Consider the following 20,152-nt stretch of genomic DNA (forward strand, 5'->3'; position numbering starts at 1 on the left):
CAGATGCTGGGTATTTTTAACGGCAATTCTGAAAGGCCACTCGGTGAGCAAAGAGCTATTTTTGAAGCAGGAAGCCCTGTTTTTCACCACGGATATCCCCTTTGTCAGGGCCGCGGCTGGTGCACACCGGCGGCTGCTCTGCCATTCTCACCCTTACGCCTGGCAGAGGTGAAAAAGCCAAGTCAAATGTTAGCCGGGATTGTTCCCAGCCCCTTTTCATCTGCGACTCGGCTACAATGGCAGCAGCTGCAGAACAACCTTCCCCCGGCGGCCCCTCCAATTACCGGCACCATGCCCCCACGCCGGGGATGCACCGGGCTCTGCATGGTGGCCACCCCTCCGGAGAGCCAGGTGAGGGGTGCTGGGCATGGGCACCCCCAAGCCAGGCAGCCCCCAGCTCGAAGCCTCACTAGCTGGGGGCTAGAGACCCCTCTTCTTCTTTTCAGCTGCTTTTTATTACAAAAAGCGTGGTACATGGTTTCAAGAACAATTTGATATCGTGCACATGAGTTCTCACACCAGTCCCACTCCTGTGCAGACACCTAATAAAGCTCTGCAGGTGCATGAAATTTCCTCTGCTCAAACTTTAGGGAGGGTTGGTTGTGGTTCGTTTTGGGGTTTTTTTTGTGTGTATTATTATTTTTTTTTTTAAAGTATTATTAATTTTATAGGCAAAACTAAAGTCCTTATAGGGGAAAGTATTCAGAGCTCAAGTCAGCAAATCGTACACAGCAAAATGCAGAGTGTATTTGCATTTGTCTGCGTGCAAGTTGAAAATGAAGATGGAAGGTCCGTGCTCCGCGTGTTGCATTTCCCGTGGACACCTCTGCCTGGGAAAAAGCTAAGAGCATCTCGAGCTGAGGCTGAAGCCTTAGGAAACAACCCACGGCACAAAAGGACAAACGCCTCAAGACCCAAGGTCTGGTCCTGCTCCTCCTGTAGCCAACTTTCAACTCGAAAACCCCCTTTTTAACTTACAGGAGAGAAACATTGTAACAACACTTAATCAAGAAAAAACAAACAAAACCCCACACAAATACAACAAGGAAAAAACAAACACACCCACCCGCCCAGAAACTTACAAGTGAAGATCTAGAAATTCAGCAAGTTGGGGAAAAGCAAGACCCACCCTGACTTTTGGGGGAGAAGCATATTCCAGGGAAATCTCTTGGATTTTTGGGGGGGATCCTGACTTGCTCTGCCAGAACAAAGCCAGATGCTAAATATTTCGAGCTACCTGCCAAGGCCTGAGAACGCCACCTTCCCAGACGACCCACAGGGGCTCACAGCAACTTTTTAATGAGCCTGAGAATTTCTCCACCGTAACAAGGAGCGGAGCAGAGGGAGAGATCACTACTGACGTAATCATCTCGGCTATCCGCGACAGCAGATCTTTTGATGAACCAAACACAAACACTTTTGAGGCGAAACCAGGGGCTGCACACCAGCCAACGTCAGTTAAACACAGCTCCTCACTGGACATGACCTGACTCTCAGCAGAAGCGCACCATGATTTTTATTACCGAGCAGTGGCAATGCCACATGAAAGGGATGTGGCACTGCAATTTCGGAGGGATGGATACAGCACCTGAACCGTTGGAAGCAGTGCTCGCGGTGCAGCCGGCGGCAGGATCAGGAGGGCAGCCGGAGGGCTGGGCACCGCTGCAGCACCCAAGTCCTCACTACATCACATCATCACTACAAAAAACTCCCTCCCCCTCCCCCAGCAATTTTTTTAAAAGGAAAAAAAAAAAAAAAAAAGGGAAAAGAAGACACCATCCAAAGGGCAGGCGATTCCGGGCAGGTACCTTCTTCCCCCAGTATTTTGTTATTTCTGCAGGAAGGCTGACCCACCGCCTGCTGCCTTCCCCACCGGGCTGCAGGCACTGCACCGCAGGAACCTTTCCCAGCACCCCGTCAGGCTGCAAACTTCAAAGAGCAATTAAAAATAAATAAATAAATAAATAAATAAAAAGATCTTCTAAAAAAATGTTCCACTAGCAACACAATATCATAGAACCAGAAAGCAGCCAACGCAGGCTAAAAAATTCACTTTTCAAAATAAATTCCCTGTGCAAAATAAGCAAATCCCATGTCTCCAAAGTGCCGCAGCAATTTTACAGTAACCCAAGTATAATGCAAACCAGATTTATACTGAAACAGGAAACAAACAATTCTTCTGCACAATTTCCTGTAGATCAATTGGAAAGGTATTTAAAGACTGCACCAGCCATCAGATCTTTTGTTAACCCCCCCAACCCTGCCCACAAAAAAGCAGCTCATAACACATGCTATTATAAGATGTCAACACCCTAACATCATTTTCCATGTCTACCATCAATCTATAACCAAATAAAATAAAATTCTATTTATAACTTCTTTTTGAGGGAAAAAAAACAACCACACACCAAAAAACAACCACCATAATAATTTCCAAACTGGCACAGATGAAAAGGTGAAGTTCATTTCTGATCAGCATATGCAAAGCATGTTTAAAACTAAGATTCAACGTAACATCCTGCAAGAATACTAAGCTTTCATAATTCCAAAAATATTTTGGAAAAATCCAGCTTTGCAAAGACCGGGCCACTTATATTTTCATCACATACGAAGGGAAGAAAGCGATCAGCCCAGCCCGGCGTAGATTTTAATTGCATGCCAAGGTATCCTGACCCTTAAAACCAGTGCTGGTTATTTCTGCAGTCTCAAAAGATTCTGAATAAACTCGTTCTGTTTCCCTCCCCTTCCCCCAGAACGTAACACACAAACCCACCGATTGTGTCAAAACGTCTGTGCACATAACGATCTGTATTTATAGTTTTATGCACATAGTTATAATTCAGAAAAAACTTGTTTTCTTATTATCAGTAGGGAGCCTACAAGATTATATTAACTTATGATATAAACATACAGCCCTTCCATAAACCCCACAACAATTGGAAAAGCCTTCTAGAAATGTTGGCTTCTGCTCACAATCCTGAAAAGAGTAAGCATTTTTATATACAGACGTATCTACATGCACATATGGATTTCACATCACGCAGCCTGAGCTACCCGTATGTGGATGAGATTTGACAGAGAAGTTGTAAATTCAGCGTTACTGTGTCACAAAAATCTATCCCTACCCTTCAGAAAGAGTTTCGAGTATCTTGTAACTTTTGCTAATAAATATTTTTTTTTATGAGCTGTGTGTCAGTGCTCCAATATTTCCAGCCAGTGAAACGCTGACATTTCTTTAAACAAAGATGCACCATAAACATCACGCTGAATTACTGCCGGTTCAGCCCAACGGGGGCAAGTACAGGCATCTCTTACGTTGACTTTAAGATTTCTTCCTCCTTGTGCTCCAAAAGAAAACTTGCCCCGCGCCGTTCCCAGAGCAACGCCAGCCTCGTGCCATTCACAACTCCTCACTTGTCATTATTAAGCGTGGTACATGGAATTATTACACTCTTTGGCCTAGCCTATTAGCAGGAATGATACCACGGAGCATTCATCTTCATCTAGGAACTTTATGGAGTTGAAAGGCTTTATAATAAGAATAGCAGACAGAATGTAAACAGGAAAAACTCATTAGCATTTACTTTTTGTGATTTGATGACTTAACAAATAACTATTTCAAAACAACTAGTTTGCGAGATGGGTTGAAGCTTGTTAGGATAAAGCAAAAAGAGCAATTACAATAATTATAGGTTTCCCTATATGATTTAACACATGCACATGGCGGGAGCTGATGATGGGATCTTAAGATACCATTAAAAGAAAATTTTGCCACTTTTGTTTTTCATTTTCATTTGCCATAATTTCTTCTTTATAGTTCCATGCATTTCCATGTAATGTCTATGACCAAATAATACTTTATTAAAATCTCAGTGAGATGCAATTGAAATTAAGCAATTCCAAAAATCAAATTTAGACAGTAATCCTGCATCCATCCCCTTTCCAGGTAATGCAAATCCTAAAATATCACAGCATGCCTCGGGTAACAAGGAGCAAGGCTCAGGGGGGAAAAAAAGGCTCTTGTCGTTTCACTGCTTCCAACGTAATCGAAGTGTTAACCTAGTTAATCACAGATAACAGTGCCCACTTCCAACTCCTCTGCCAAAACATCCTTTTTGTAATATTTTAGGGGGAGGGGGTAAGTGAATCAGAGCCCAACACTTATATGGTACACCGTTAACATAATCCCCGAGCACCAGCTTATCTTTACACTTTTATTATTTGACACTGGCAGTTTTGCTATTGTTTTACCATTTTCTAAAACAAATATCCTCTATTGCAAGAGATGTCAAGGAAAAGGTTTCTTACCGATGAACATCAGTAAACAGTTAAAGGCAAAAAGTGCTCTCCCACAGAGCAAGCTCTCCAAAAATGCCCTGCGAGCGAGGGGAAAAAAAAGCAAGTTACAGAAAATCTGTTCTGCAAACCTTGCACTTAATGGCAGTTTCATTTTTTTCCAGCCATTTTTATGACTCCTGCACCCAACTGCACTCCTCTTCCCACAGCAACTTCGAGTCCAAGGGCTTTGGAATGATTTTGCATTTTTTCCTCCTTTTGTTTATTCCCAGGGAAGACCTGCTTCCGCTGCCTGCTCGCAGTTCAGAGAGTTCAAACTGAATTTAAACAAGTAATTGACTTGTCACTGGGGAGAAAAAAAAAAAAAAAAAGGGTGGGGGGGTGGGGGTGTGTGAAAGGAGGAATTCTGAACTCTTATCTTTCCTTTGCAAGGAAACTGTGCGCGAGAGCAGCCCCACAACCAGGCGGCAGCCCCAAGAGCCACGGTCCTTTCGCCGAGGTGTCGGAGCAATCCCGGCGTGGCATCCCCGAGCGCCGCACGCTGCCTGGCACCGCGTCAAGAGCCGCACAATGCAGAACCGGAGCCAGAACAATGCCAGCTCTATAAACCACCAAAAATCCCTGTGGCAAGTGGATGCAGGGATACTTTCTCCCCCTCCGGGGGCTGCGGGGCCAGCCTTGGCCCCTGGCTCCCACCAGCCCCTCGCTCGGCTGGTGCCCCCAGCCCCGGGAGGGCAGCGCTGCCAGGGTGCCCCCCCAGCCCGGGGACCCTCGCCGCCCTTTGTGCTCTGCCGGCGCTGAGGCCAGGCTGCCCCCCACGAACCCCTTCCACCGGTGCCTATAACCCAGCTCGGGCGCAGGGCGAGCCTGCTTTTAACCATTGCCACCTTCCCCAAAACACAAAGGGCAGGGGAAAGGGCCTGGTGGCCGAGGGGGCTTTACGAGCCCTCTAAGTTCCGCAGTTTTATGTCAGCACAACAGGCGGCTGGCACAACAGGGCGACATTCCGGTCCAAGCCTCCCCAACACGGCCCCCGGCAGGCCGGGCATCTCCTTCCTGGCTTTACTTAGTTGGAAAAAGAAACCGGCCAAAAAAAAAAGACACACATAGAACGAAGTGGGGGGGGGGGGGGGGGGGGCGGGAACCCAACCCCAAAACAAAAGAAAAAGCCCAGCTCCCACCCCCACCTCCATTGCCCTGCTCGCCCCCCCAGAAGAAAAATCCCCAGAATAATGAAGTTGGTCTAAGTGTTGAAAATTGTTTACCGTAGCCCTGCCGCTGTGCAAGCGTTGTGCATCGCTGCGTCCTGCAAACAGGCTGCTGTCGCCAGGATTTTATTACTTATTGAGGATGAATAGCAGTGTTTAGGAACTTTTGCTTGTAAAGCTACTGAGGTTGGCTGGCCCTGCCATGCATCTGAATGTCAGGCAGGCTTGAGGTGTAGCCTTAACAGATTTGCAATAGGAATAACTAATTTAGAAAAAAAAAAATAAAAGGGGGGGAAGCCCTGCCGTAAATTTACAAAGCTTTATGTTTTTGCAGTTTTGTAAATTTTTAAATCTCAACTGTTTTCCCCCCTGCAAATTCCCTTAGTTTCACCCTCCACACGAAGTGTCCTGCATTACCACGATGCGTTATTTTCAAAATATTCAAAACAAAAGACGAGGCCCACAGCTCTTGCCAATAAGCATATTTAAAAAAAAAAAAGTAAAAAAATCTCAGTTATTCAAACAGATGTTCATTCATGAGTGTGGCTTTCCGTACGAAACAATTTGAGCTGGGTGTATTATAAACAGCCGCTGGTCTATGGCACACATGCCTACACAGGCACACACGCCCGGGCGGGATAATGAGTTTGCTCCATCCGAAGCGGGCCTGGGTTAAAACTCCACCAGTTCCCTTTTGGCCTAACTACGCTGCCCTGATTAGTATCACATGAAACGAAAGAAAAGTTGAAAGAACACAGACTGGAGCAGTTTGCGGAGCCTGCTCCCCCCACGCGCTGCCCTCACTTCCCAGCATTTCCAAATTATATTTTCCTCTCCCTTCAAGCAACAGTTCCCCTCCTTACCTCGCCCTTCCCCCTCTTCCCCCCCCCCCAAATATTTTAAAATATACTGAAATACTTTTCCTTCCCAAGACCCAGCCAGAGAAAAAAAATAAACCTCCAGATGGCAAGTATAAACCTTCTGCTGGGGTTATGCACAAAATACCAGACACTTCTTTTTTTTTTTTTTTCCTCCCCCCCTCTTAAATAAAGCGTTTCTGTTGGGAGGGGGGGAAGGACCGAAGTCATTGCAAGACGGGTGGGAATGGGGCTTTTTTTCCTTGTTTTCCGTTATCTTAAGGCTACTTTTGGCGCAGGGCTCCGGCCCCGCAGCCCGCACCCGCAGCCCCGCTGGCTCCGCGGCCGCGCAGCCCCGCTCCGCTCCCGCCTTCCCCTTCGGTATTTTTTTTTAATTTTTTTTTTTATTTTTGCTTTGCGCAATTTTGACTTTAAGCTCAAACTTTTAAGCGCGGGCGGGCTTTCTACCGTACCAAAAAAAAAAAAAAAGAAGGAAAAAAAAATAAGAAGAAAAAAGCCTAAACCCCCATACAAGCAAAATAAAATGAAATAAAGAGACCGAGGAGCGGCGGCGGGAGGCGGCGGGCGCATCCCCACCGGCCGGCCGCCGCGGGCCCTGGCAGCGCCGAGGATGCTCGTCCCCGCCACCATAAAACTTGTCCAAATTACACCTTTAATTGCCGCGCCAGCTTACCGCTTTCCCATTATAGTAGTACATCAAAGAGTTGCCGCCCATGCCGGGGATCGTGTATGCGCAGTACATGGTCCCGCCGCCGCCGTCCCCCTCCGCTCCCGCTCTCACAACTTTTATTTCAAACTCGCTCTCCCTTTTTTCACAACAATTCCTCCACTCGCATGTTCCCATATGGCCGGGCCAGGCGCGCTCAATATGCAAAGCAGGGCGAGACCATTCGCCGCGCGGGGGCGGAGGCTGCGCGCCTCCCCCCCCCCCCCCCCCCCGCGCCCGCGCACCGCCCCGCGCCCGCGCACCGCCCCGCGCGCTCCCCGCCGGCCGCCCGCGGGGCCGCGGAGCCGGGCCCGGCCGCGCGCGGAATGCAAATGCGCCTAATTGCCTCCCCCTCCCTGCGCGCTCCCCCGCTCGCCTCCCGGGTTGGGGGGGGACGGGGGGGCTGGGTTCTGTTGTATTTTTTTTTCCCCTCTTCTTTTTTTTTTTTTTTCTTTTTTTTTGTTTTAATTTGATTAAAAAGCGAGTGGCAGGAAGGGAATCGTATGATGCACATCTAATAACTCCGCCATCTGTCCGTGCTGCTGGCGCGCTCCCAGCATTGTGCGCAGCTGCCGCGGCCCGCCCGCGCCCCGCGCAGCCCCGCGCAGCCTCCCCCTCCCTTCCCCCACCTCTCTCTTTTTTTTTTTTTTTTTTTTTTTTTTTTTTCCCCCCCGTAACAGGGTTTTAAATAATAAATAGGTGGCCCCGTCCCGCCGGGCGCTGCTGCAGGCACCCCTCCGAGCCACACAGCACCCTGTGCCCCCCTGGTCCCCAGCGCAGACAGATGGAGACGGGGGCATGGGGAATGGGGGGACATGGGGAAGGGGGGCCATGGGAAATGGGGGGGATGTAGGGAATGGAGGGGCACGGGGAATGCGGGAACATGGAAAGGGGGGTACACCCCCTCCAAAACACCCCCCTCCCCCCCCCCCCCAACTCGGACTCACTTGAGCTTGCCAAATTCAAAGCATCACAGGAAAGGAGGGCCCCTGGGAATTGATCCCAAATGAAACTAAATCATTTGCATATGCCGAAGCAAATGCCATCCGAGCATACAGCCAGTCTCTGGGCTCAACTTTAATAATTCAAAGCACCTATTTCCTTACTCCTCGGCATGGTAACGTGCCACATACAGGATTAACCAACGACAAAGAGACGGTGATAGTAATTCCGAGATGTCGTCTTGGGTGACGGCAAAGTTTCCTTTCATACTTTCCACCCCGATCCGCAGGGTGGGCACGCAGGGCTGCGGATGCTCGAGGGGGGGTGGGGGGGACGACGACATGCAAACCAGGAGGAATGAACGAGCAGAGGTTTATCTAACTCACTTGTTCTGCATTTATTCGGGAGGTCCCCAGAGGTTTGGGTAAACAGTACTTGAATTATAATCACACATTTCATTCAAATTTCATGCTTTGAGGATTTTTTCCTCATTAGAACTGTTAGCTGTCAATCTGACAAGATCACATTTGTAACCTTTAAACCACCCTCCGCGTATAATACGTAAGGCCAAAAATCCCAACGACTGCAGGTCAACGAGCAACAAAACGCCCCACCAGAAAGGCAGAGCGAACCCTCCTCGAACGTGGTGCAGATGGGCGGAACATTTCCTATGCCAGCAAATCCACTTTCTAAACCCAACTTCCTACAAATGTACGTCTTAATGCTCCAGAGGTGAAAAACAACAATGTCCTTTGATCATTTATTAAAAAAAAAGAAAAAAGAAAACCAACCACCACCCTTCTGGTGTTTTTAAAAGACTTCTAGAAATAAAGCCTGTTCTTCCCTTCTGCATTTGCAAACTGCAAAATATGGTATTTTCTCTCTTAATAAAAGCTGTGGCTTCACAGCTCCATACAAAGTTCTACAACCGGCATTACATTTTTAGTACAAATGTTACCACAAAATTAGATTGGATGGATCTTTAAATCATCTCACTTAATCGCTCTCCTGCCACGGAAACAATCCCCTCACTCCAGCAGAATAAGCTTTTTCCTGACTGGCACTAGATAATTCTACAAATTCCACGTGTCGATGTCAATAGATGATGGAAATGGAGAAAGCCACGACTCTGGGAAGCAAGCCTTGAATTGCAACCAACGTGTCATGGAAATGACCGCAGATGATTGCGGTTTGGGTTTTGCAACCTTGAGGCGGGGAAGGGTCCAACTTAATTTGGATCCTGTCATATCAGTGCTTTCCTTCTCCCGAATGGGAAAATTGAGGTGTAAATACAGTGTATGGAACTTGATAAGAAGTTAATGCGGTTTGCAGGGAGTAAGCCCGTAACTATAACTCTCAACACATGAGAATAAAAATTAATTACTTCACCATATCATATTTGCATTTGACACGTACATTGAGATAATTTTAATATATTTTCCTGCCTCGCTCGAGAACCTGTGATTGTCCTGGATTTTTTTTTTCCTTTTTTTCTTTTTCAGAGATAGAAACATATATCTTACATAAAATTCATAGCGTTAAGAACAGCCTAGGAACACCACTGGTGAGATGCCGACTACCCGCAGGGCTCTGAAATGATGCGAGGCAAGGCTATGGTAGCCCTCCGTCCCGCACTCACCCCTTCCCGCACGCCCCTGCCCCAGCAGCTCCCAGCACAGCCCCACTGGGGAGGGCCCCGCAGCACCATCCAGTCCCCCCAGCCTCCTGCTTTTCTTTTGGGGTGCTGTCACAGCCGGGAACGTGTCCCCAGCCGCCACATGGCCCGAGCCCGGCTCCTGGCTGGCTGGAGCCCATTCATTGAAAGAGCAAACCACTAAAAATATAAGGGGAGTTATCTGACAAGCAGCAGCCTTTTAAAAAAAATGAAATCTTTGTTGGTGTTTTAATCTCCAAACGCAGCGCTCGATGAATTTGCATCTGGCCCTGACATAGCCACGTTGGGGATTTTCACTGAACCAGGTGCAAGTGGTTGTTCTGCGCCAGGTTTTGTTGTGGCCGCGGGGCGCTGGAGTGCCAAGCTCCCCGGCAGGACTCGGCGCTGACAAAGACGAGGATTTGCCGTCAGGATTCTGCTCCGGCCACACCGGTGCGAGGGTGCGGGGGGCTGTGGCAGGTGCAGCTGTGCATGACCCCCTGCAGACCCCCGCACCTGCATCTGTGCCGCCGAGCAGCTCCCCACACACACCCACCCGCCGGTGGGCATCAGGCAGCACCGGCATCTTCCAGCCCTTGCCACAGAGTGGTGCCGGCAATGCTGCAATTATGTCCTTCGTCTTAATGAGAGGTTGGCAGTGTGGAGAGGCGAGGTGCGGGCGGGGAGGAGTGACGTGGGGACAGCATGGCCCACCGCCCCACGCCGCTGCCAGGGAGCAGGCGCAGCCTCCCTGCGGCCCTGCCTAACCCTCGCGTCCTCTCCATTGCCCCAAAGGGGCTCGTTTTCCAAGTACAGGGTAGAGGATGAGTACTTAAACCTTTGGTTTGGTAAGGACAGTGTGACAATGGACCTAGAGGGAGCACTGCCAAAGGGCCGGGGACTTTTAAAAGACACAAAACATAAAGATGCATAAAATGCTGTGGCAGCACATCATTTCAGCACCTTCTGCGTCAGGCATCGTTCTTCAGCATCTTCTAGGTTGCTGCAGGCAGAACAAGGCTGAGCAGGTGTAACAGACCCAAGTAGGGACAAATGCAGGTCAATATGTCACCTGCGTAGCATGACACAGTGAGCATAGGGTGCCAGGTTACGTGGCCACCCTGTCAGAATCCAGCTACTTCAGCATTATTGAAGTTAATAATTTCCCTTAGGGCCCTCCTGTTCCATTTTCCCTTTGCACCACTGCTCACCCTGGCCCAGCCCCCAGCCACAGTATGGCCAACTGGTCAACGGGCAGAGACACCATGTGAGGCTTCATGCACAGAAATAATCAGTGCTGGCACTTCTGTGACAGAATTGCAATATTCTGGTATATATACACTCGTTTCCATTCTCTCCTTTCTTCTCTTGTATCAGATCCCAGCAGCAAATTCCAGAAGAGGGTGAGGAAACACTCAAGAAATCTAAAGAGAATTAGAAAAAGAAACAGAAGCAGAAGATAATGATGAAAGACAGAATGGCGGGTTCTGCAGCTTTCGTGAGGCCACCTCTCCTGGTCCAGGAGGGGAAGAGGGAGCAGGTCTCTGCTTTTCCAGAAAGACTTTCAAGACAAAGAATTTGGAAAGGGCCTCAGTGAGCTGCTGAGCATCCTCCTCGGTCAGCCAGGGGTGCTCCAATGGATGCCATCCCAACAGAGCGGCACCACTGGCACACTTCGTGTCTGGAACCAGACCTTCCAGAAAGTCCCAGATTTTTTCTGGATGCTGGAAGGAAGAGACAGCAGTCACATTACGTTCCTGACACTACTGTAACTGAGGTCCACAGCAGAGGACCAAAGAAAGGGAAGCTATCTGCTAGACGACAAGCTTGCAGCCATAAATTGATACGGATAATGGTAAAATGTCAAGTAAGATGACTAAACAGCCTGGGTTAAGTCTGGGTCACTTGAATAATCTCATCTTTCTTACACAAATCCTTGAGCACAGCTATTACAACGTACCCACTGTGGGTGGAGAAGTGGCTCTGAACGCCCAGATGTGAAGAATTCTCCTCAGCTGGGGTGTTTTGCTGAGAGACCAGGACCTCCATTCAGAGGCCCCATGAGGACATGCCCCACCTCCTGTCCCACCAGCCTTTTTCGACCAGCTTCTCTCCTCTTTAAGGAAAAGAGAAGCAAACCCTGCTCCGTTCCCCGAAGGCAGCTCTATTTTAGGAGACACCAGAGCCGAGCTAAAGGTTTCTTACAATCCCCCACGCAGGGATAGCCCCCCACCCCTCTGACCAGAGGGACACAACCCCAACACAGAAAGCTCGTTCAGATGCTGGATAAACACACAAACAAGTTGCACCATATTTACTTTATACAAACTTAAAGACGGGGCATGTGCTGTGGCCAGTTTCTGGTCTTGATTCTGCAGGATCCCAAATCGAGCTAGAGATCAACCTGCTGAACTCCAGGCGACGTAATTTATAATTGTCTCTTTTGTAACTGCTGCAACAAAAGGTAACACTTGTTTTCCTACATTTTTGTACATTAATATTCTCTCCTCTCTCCCCAGGAAGAGGTTCATATTCAGCTACTTGTGCACCATAGACTGAATACAGGACAAATATCTAATTATACAGATGCTATGTGAATAAATCAGATCCTAAAAGCCAGTCTCTAAAAAGCTACTTTAAACCAGCCAAATGTGGATACATCTGCTTTAATATTATGGACTACCTATTGATGGCAATCCTAATCAACCCAACAAGCCTACGCCTTGCTGCCAGGCTCGCCTGCCAAGGAGGAAGGAAGCCTTTTTCCCAGCGCTGAACTAGCTCTTCTCTTTCTCATTAAGCGGACCAACTCTCCACCAGATGTCTTACCCGGGTGCAGCTCATGGAGTGGCCCCGACGGTGGGTTATTCCAGCAGTGAGCCCGGCAGCACCCATGGCAGTGCCGGTGCCAGAGCCCTTCCCCACAGCAATGCTCTGTGCATCACCCAGGCCAGCCCGCTAGTACCTGGACCTTGCAAGCTTTTCAAATAATCTCAATAAAAATGCATTTGAGAGGTTTTTTTTCAACTGAAGCAGTTGGTCAGGTGTGACTTGGGGTGTCAGGACGAATGCAATTCCGCCAGATTCCTGGACGTTTGTGTGTACCGAACATATTGGATGGGCACATCTGCTATACCCAGAGCAGTTTTTAAGCAAATTGCCCTTTCAGCAGCCACCGAGTCAGTGACATAACTGCACGTGCTCCTGTCCTTGCACTGCCAGACACAAACTACTTGGCCAAAGCGGGTGCTGTGACAGGTCAGAAGCCAGGAACGTGGCAAAAGCATTAGTCTGAGATTACCAGGATAAACCATAGAACACCTCTGCAAGCATCTGCCAAGTTTGATCTGTAAAATATCAAACAACTTCTCTTACATTAAATGCTACACAGACCGTACTTACTATATAGCACATGAAGTTAATAACGTAACAAACCCCTACATCAGAACTAGCTTTTGAAAACCAAACCAACATTCACTGTTTGCTTTCCAGATAAGCTAATGTTAACACGTGATGGGGCTGAGCACATCCCCTCAGCTGCAGCATGAGCTGGCCCAGACCCCCGGCGCTGGGCAGGGCACTGGGGGCAGGTAAGCAGGCACCCGGCACTACGGATTATCCGTCACCTTCCATAAAACTTATCTTACCAGAAAAAAAAAAAAGCACAGAAACATACTTTACAGTTAATCTATTTTAAACAAAACTGTCTATCTAAAATATCCATTTGCCACTAGGTTTATTTTTGACTACACTGCTTGCGAGAAGCCAAGGGAGAAACTTAAATCACATGGGCCAGGATTTCTTCTTGCACAAAGGCTATATTGCCAATTTTTTACCATTTTATCGTGAGTATCAGAGTAGTTGGTGGGCTTGCTTTTCTGGAAAGTCAGAGCTGCTATAGTCATTGATTACAGGATGATCCCAGATTTCACATTTTTGAAGAATAAGCTTCTAACTCCAGGCAGTGTGGAGGAGAGCTGGGAAACGGGAACTCTGAGGCAGAAAACCCCAAAGGCTAATAAAACAAACCCAATCTTTACTATTTTTAAAATCTCATGATTTCGTTTTTTTTGTGGATGGGAGAGTGGCTGACTCATGCTATGTGAACCTTTGAGGTTAGCAATACTACCACAACAGCTTCTCCACATTGCTCTGGCACCGTAAGCAGACCCTACGCCGGCTGCAAGGTGCCATTGGGCAACCAGCCAACTCTGCTGCCCTAGGCTATGGGCCTGGACAGCCCAGGGGCTCCGATTCCAGGTTCACTATGGAAACAGACGGGATGGGGGTTTAAGGTTCACGGCTGGCATCCTCTCTCTCTTCCCAAGGCACACAGGCTTATGATGGGAGGGTCCTACATGTGGAAATTTCAGCATCACCGGTCTCAATACGGGACTACAAGCGTTGTAGCATAGTTTAGAGTCCACTGGAGACGTATTTGGTAAAATAAACAAACAGAGCAAGATTTTAAACATTTTTTTGCAGTGCCAAGCAGTTCACCAATTGCACATGCCACATAATAAACAAGCAGTTTCAGATTATAAGGGATTATCTTTGCTTTTGCAGTTGAAGCAGAATCTAGATCAGTCATCAGCGCTGCAGTTAGGGCTCGTTTTGCTTTACTGAGAGGTTTCCACACGTTCGTAGTCAACTGTTCTCTATTAGCATTAGCTGCCATTGCAAAATAAATAAATCCTTTGGAAGCGTAAGGCAATCAAGGACCTGATCTTATGTTCAGTCTTTAGGAAAAAAAGCCACGTTGTAATATAATGATTTTCATTAGTAACAATACATACTCTCCCAAGTGGGTTCAGTGTTTTATAAAATGATAAAAGATCTACTTGCATTGACACTTCAGAAAGAACTTACATCTATTGTGCTGTTGTACAATTGTTTTTTAAAACAGTACACACACAAAAAAGGAAAATAAATGTGGAAAAGGTAAGAAGTTGCAGACGCCATGCAAATGGACACATGGCTGATATTAAGGACCAAAACGTGGCCTTTTTTACAGTCACGTGCAGCAGTTTGTCTACATAGTAAACCGTTAGCAGAATTGATCAAAGCACTCAAAAGCGTTTCTCACTACCCTCCTCTCTGCTAAATGATCTGCAGGACTGAACATAGATGTGGGATCCTGCAAACTCGGATTCATTCCCACTCTGCCACAAGAATCTGGGGAGGGAGCGGGAGAGGAACACTGCTCCTCATTTATTGCACATTGCCATATGGAAGACTTTTCAGCTGTTACATAGTTAGGCCTCACAGCCCTTCTCTCTAGCAGTTAAATATTATTCTGTCACTGCTTCCCTTTGTATAGACAGAGAAACTGAAGCTCAGGGAGGTCACGGGCACCGCGCCGGTGCTGCAGTTACATTGAGCCAAGGGGACTGGAGGCTGAGGCTCCCCCAATACACCCTCTGCGGCACGGGGCTGCCCAGGGGAGCTGCTCAGCTCCCTGCCCCGGCTCCAGGGAAAACCTAAAGCATGGTCACCCTGGTCCTGGTGAGCTGGCCACGTTGCGATGCATGAGGCATTTGGGAGGAGTACGTGCCTGCGGAGGAGGAGGCTGGGCTGCTGCCACGGCTCCCAGATCCTGCGGATGCTCGGGGACGAGGAGGTCGCGTTTACACATGTACAGCTTGCTCTGAAGGTTACCTTTGCACTCGGGAATCGCTTGTACTTGAAAATAACCCCCAATCTCCAGCAGCCAGACAAATACAGGGATAGAGATGGTGTGGTTTTGGAAAAAAACAGAAAATGAGACAAAATCTCTTCACGTTGCCCACCCTCTCCCATCACCCTCTGAATCAAGCAACGCAGGTTGGTTTGGCTGCTGGGTGCGAGGATGGGTAACACACAGGAAGATGAAGCGGGTGGTCATGAAGACCTCAAAGACTTAAGGAGGACACTGGCCAGCTTGAACCTTCTTTGGCTGTCAGCCTGGGAGAGCAGCCCACGTAGAAAGGCAGATGGGCAAAGGAGGTGGAAATGGCACCGTCAGAGGACTGGTCAAGGTGGGGACCAGGAAACCAGGACACTGCTCAGAAGAGAGAAGGGAGGGGCCCCTGGTAAGCTTTCTTTGAGGATACTGCTCAAAGAAGGAAAAGAATCTGGAAAACTGGGTGTTTAAGGAACACAAAATGCTGTTTGGTGATGCCACACCCTACCCAGAGAGTCTCCCCATGCCACAGGGACAGTCATGGCTTGGGCTTCCCAGCCACGCACACAAAGCACTGTCCCCTCCGCACCCCCGACTGCTGGGCTTGTGTTTCTGGCTGGGGTAGCGCTCATGTTACCCCAGAAGCAAAGACAGATTAAAAGGGTTTTAGAACACCTGAAAGATTTCCGCTGTCTCAGCTCTGGATGTGCAAGAGCCGCCCCAGCTGAGCTGCAGCACAGGGGGGACTCCTGCACATAGCCAGTGTCTGGATATTTATCACTTTTATCTCAATGTTAAGAAATACGGGAGATTATTCCTGAGTCAAAAATCTGCATCTTGCCACAGAAAGCTTCATCTGATATTCTGCCAGATCTTTCTTGTTTTATTCGTGTCTCATTCCTCCCGGTTCGCTCTCCTTCTCTACTGAACCACATTAGTGCTCTTCTCTTTCGCTGCTTAGACTGACTTGGCCTTTAAACCCCCGAGTATGCTGCAAAGTTGCCAAAGTCCTGCTCACTTTCCAAGAAATCTGGATCTGAATTGCTTAAACCTTGTTCCAGCACATGGAGAGAGGAGCTAGATCCAGCCTGGAACTGGGGAGCAGGTGGGCGGGCAGAAGCTTTGCAGGAGGTTTATTGACACACCTGTGTGAGAAGCATCAGATCTTTCCCAAGTCTCAGCTCCCTGCCTGCCGCGCTGGGCTGGGCTGTAACTGTTAGCATTTTTACTTCCTCCAGTCTTTTTTCGCCCTCTCATTGCATTAAATCATTTTGTCTCTAGTTCTCCAGGAATATCGCCTGGAGGAGGGAAACTGTTGGGTATCTATCTTTCCTTGGAGACCTTCAAACAAAGATGTTCTGTACAATATTTGTCAATTTTCCCATTAAAGATGAAGAATTTAGCGTTCAGCGTGGATTTTAACCCTTCATATTGTAAAACCGGACTAGAGGCGCCAGTGCTGTAAAAAAGCAGCCGACCATCGCCTAGGTTGGGCATCCAGGTGCAATGAGAGCAAGGTGCTCCTCTCCGGCACGCTGCCCCCACGGGTGCTGCGCCGGGTGCCTCCACGACAGCCACGGGGTGGGCTTGCTGGCAAGTGGAGCAAAGATGTTGACGTCTTGCTAAAACGAGGGCACAAGTCGCACCAATTAAGCAACTCCTGATGGCATGTTTGTGTTTGATGTGCAGCCTGCGCGGTGCATCGCCGCCGTCAGGACTGAATTGGGGCCAGAGATGTTATTGAATGTGGCATCTGCTGACCGCGGGGTTGGGTTGAGTGAATTTGGCCTGGTCTTACAATTTTCCTCCTTTTGTACATTTGTCCCTTCATGCTATTTGAACCTTCTTTTGTGGTTTAATACCGAATTGCACAGTACGGGAGGATAATTAGTGCTAAGTATTAAGCAGTTTATGTTCTTCTGTAATTAGAGAATAAGTCTGCGAGGTCTTTGGGCACTAGTTCCATGATGGTTTATTTTTACTACGTAAAACCCTTCAAGAGAAAAGGGTGTTTGTACCTTTGCATTCATTGGGCTTTTCATAATGAATAATGTGATAAAATATATCTTGCAACCTGACTGGTTGGACTAAAGATGTCAGGTTGCTGGGTCTTCTGAAACCAAGTACATGGTTTTCTTCAGTAATTAGGGCCATGCAGTGGTTTCGCCATGGATTTTATATTATATCAAATACGCATATTTGTTATTTATACACAAAATGCATGCACCTAAAATACAAAGCAAGCCAACTGTAAACAGATAGATATTGCAGAAGAAATCTCTCACTGAAATGACACGCTTATGCTTTCCCATGAACTTTTCCTTTCAGCAATCCTAATTAATACTCCAAAGTGCATTTTCAATTACATGAATCCAGATGCCATATTAAAATATATATTTTTATACCACAGCCATTCCTAGAAGCCTCTGTCACCCTGTGCTGCGCAGGCACTGTGCTGAGCCAGAGCCTGACCTGAAGGGTTTGCAGCTGGGATGAACAAAGTAAAAAAAATAGGCACCCAGAGGTGAAGCCACTTGCCAGAAACCTCCCCATCAGGTGGGCAGCAAGCTTGGGGAGCAGGGTCCAACCTCCCTGGTGCTGTTTCCTTACACTGCACCATATTCCCATCGACTGCTCAAATTCACACTTAAATGCCTAACACATGTTAGTGCCAACTTCTGTAACAAAATATGGTTCTTTGGAAGTCCTCTAAAACTGCTTTTGCTTGAGAAGTGGTTAATGTATAGCCAGCTGAAGAAGGAAATCAACTGCTTGCTGATAAACTCAGTGTAGCCAACTCTTGGGATTTTATCAGGAGTCCTGCAGGATCTTCTGTTCTTTTGGGGGTTTATTTTTTTCTAAAGCCTCAGCTCCAAAAATTCAGAAATTACAAAAAAATCTCGATTTCATTAAAAATAGCAGTTTCAGGCCCTCATAGCTATGGACAAAACCTGAACGCAGGAACAGAGCGTAGCTAAAAGTTCCGGAAAACCCCAAGAGGCAAACACAAACCCACTGCAGTCCTATGGTCCCGAAAGCCTGCAGAATTTGGTGAACTTGTGCCTCAGAAACATCAGCCTGGATTTGGAACGCGCTTTTTTTAACGTCCAGGTGTTGCCCAGGCACGGTGGAACCGCAAGCCGCAGCCCCCGTGAAAGCCCTCTGCGCCATGGGGGGCTGTGGGCAGGGGCGATGCCATCCCTCCGGGTGCTCCCGGCAAGCTCAGCCTGCCGCCAGAGCACCGGGGACCACTGGCCTGACCTTCCCTGCCCACCCCCAGCGCGATTTTAGGTGAGGCTCGTCACTAGGGGAGCGATAATTTTGGTAGGTATTATTTTTGCACTTGGAACGTCCTTGATGATTTACTGCAGTAGCCACAGCAGAGAAGCCTTCAGCCATGAATTAAGTGCGGATCATTTCTTTAACCTCAATAATCAACCGCAAAATGTAACTTGCATTTTAAACTCTTCCTCCAAATACCACACGCGAGGAAAAACCTGAAGGGATGGCTCATTTCGGAGGTAAAACAATTCAGGAATGGTCTCTCACATAATACAAGTTGTACTAAAAATTCAGGCGCTGCAGCCCAAAGACTGGCAAGGAAGTGGTTAACAGACATATGCTGTATAATTAGGAGATGCATTAATGATTATGAATAGTAAATGACTTGGTGCAAGGAAAAAAGCTAGTCAAAAGGGACATGCACCTATCTTACATGTTTATTAGAAACTGTATATAACTAGAGAATTCTGCTATTAAGAATCCTGCATTATTGGTGTAAATACTTCCAAGGGTACATCAAATTGTAATCTTTCATACGACATCCATCAAACCAGGCTGGAGATTTTGACAAACATTAAACACAGTAAGGAGGCAATTATGTATGCATGATTTAATCTGCAACTAATTAATATGCAAATGTATTCATATGTTAGTTACTAAATTAAAAATGCAAAGAAGCCCTTATGGTGATTCTCAAAATTTTGCACAAACAGAACATTTAACATATAAGAAAAAATGAAGTTTTTTGGAAACCTGCGGCATACTTTAAATCTTTGGAAACCTGTTGCACGGAGATGGTTCAAAAATATTTACTTAAATACCGGAGAATGATAAAAGGCGCATTAATTTTATGTCGGAATGTGGTGGCAGAAAGGTTAAACATGAATCTCTGAAAGTCTTAGGAGATGTGTGCTAATTATCAAACAAACTGTATTCTAGACCGAACTCCCACAGCCTGCAAAAAAAATTCAGACTCGGCACAACCTGGTCATCTTTCTGGCGTTTTGCTCCATCCGTGGCTGCGTGCGTGCCGAATCCTGGTCGATTTTAAGACAGCCGATGCCCCCACAGCCTCACGCTGCACTCGGAAACACTCTGATGGTCAGTGACACAAAAGCCCGCGCTCTCTTTTCACCCGAGTAGGTTTTCTGTTTAAGAAATCTTCTGGAAAGATTGAAAATAAGAGGTGTGAGGGAACTAATTGGGTGAAGGTGGACAGCAACCGCCTTTAATTCTTTTCCAGATGCATCTTCAAAGAAAAACAAGGATGCAAACAAGGAGCAGACATTTAGAATATTTCCTGCAGAATTGCTACAGCTATGATTTGGAATAGCTTCCACCCCCTAGTAGGTAAGTCAAGAACAATAACTAAGTATATATTATACCATTGTTTGCATTTTGAATGTATCTGTTATTTAATGTGCCAGGATTTCCTTTCAGTCATATTTCCAGGGAGAGTTCAGTTGCATTCTGAGCTCTGGCCGTGGCTCCCAGGCTAAGCCGGAGCAGCCAGCACAGCCAACA

The 20,152-nt window shown here is 47.4% G+C and overlaps 1 protein-coding gene across 12 annotated transcripts in view; it reads right to left on the minus strand.

Moving 5' to 3' along the window:
- Positions 1 to 20,152, minus strand: part of TCF4 (transcription factor 4) — a 170,158-nt gene that overhangs the window by 68,274 nt on the left and 81,732 nt on the right. Inside the window, exon 1 of one of the 12 annotated variants that reach the window (XM_037373682.1) lies at positions 7,056 to 7,235. The exons of 7 other annotated variants lie outside the window; for them this stretch is intronic. In XM_037373682.1, coding sequence (XP_037229579.1) covers positions 7,056 to 7,226 — 171 coding nt within the window. In that variant the 5' untranslated portion in view covers positions 7,227 to 7,235. Of the gene's footprint in view, positions 1 to 4,308; positions 4,444 to 7,055; positions 7,236 to 20,152 lie in introns of those variants that run through there. 4 more of the 12 variants (XM_037373680.1, XM_037373685.1, XM_037373678.1 and 1 more) reach the window with 4 other exon arrangements.

Source organism: Falco rusticolus, chromosome Z (genome assembly GCF_015220075.1).
Source record: "Falco rusticolus isolate bFalRus1 chromosome Z, bFalRus1.pri, whole genome shotgun sequence".
In the NCBI taxonomy this organism is placed as follows: Eukaryota; Metazoa; Chordata; class Aves; order Falconiformes; family Falconidae; genus Falco; species Falco rusticolus.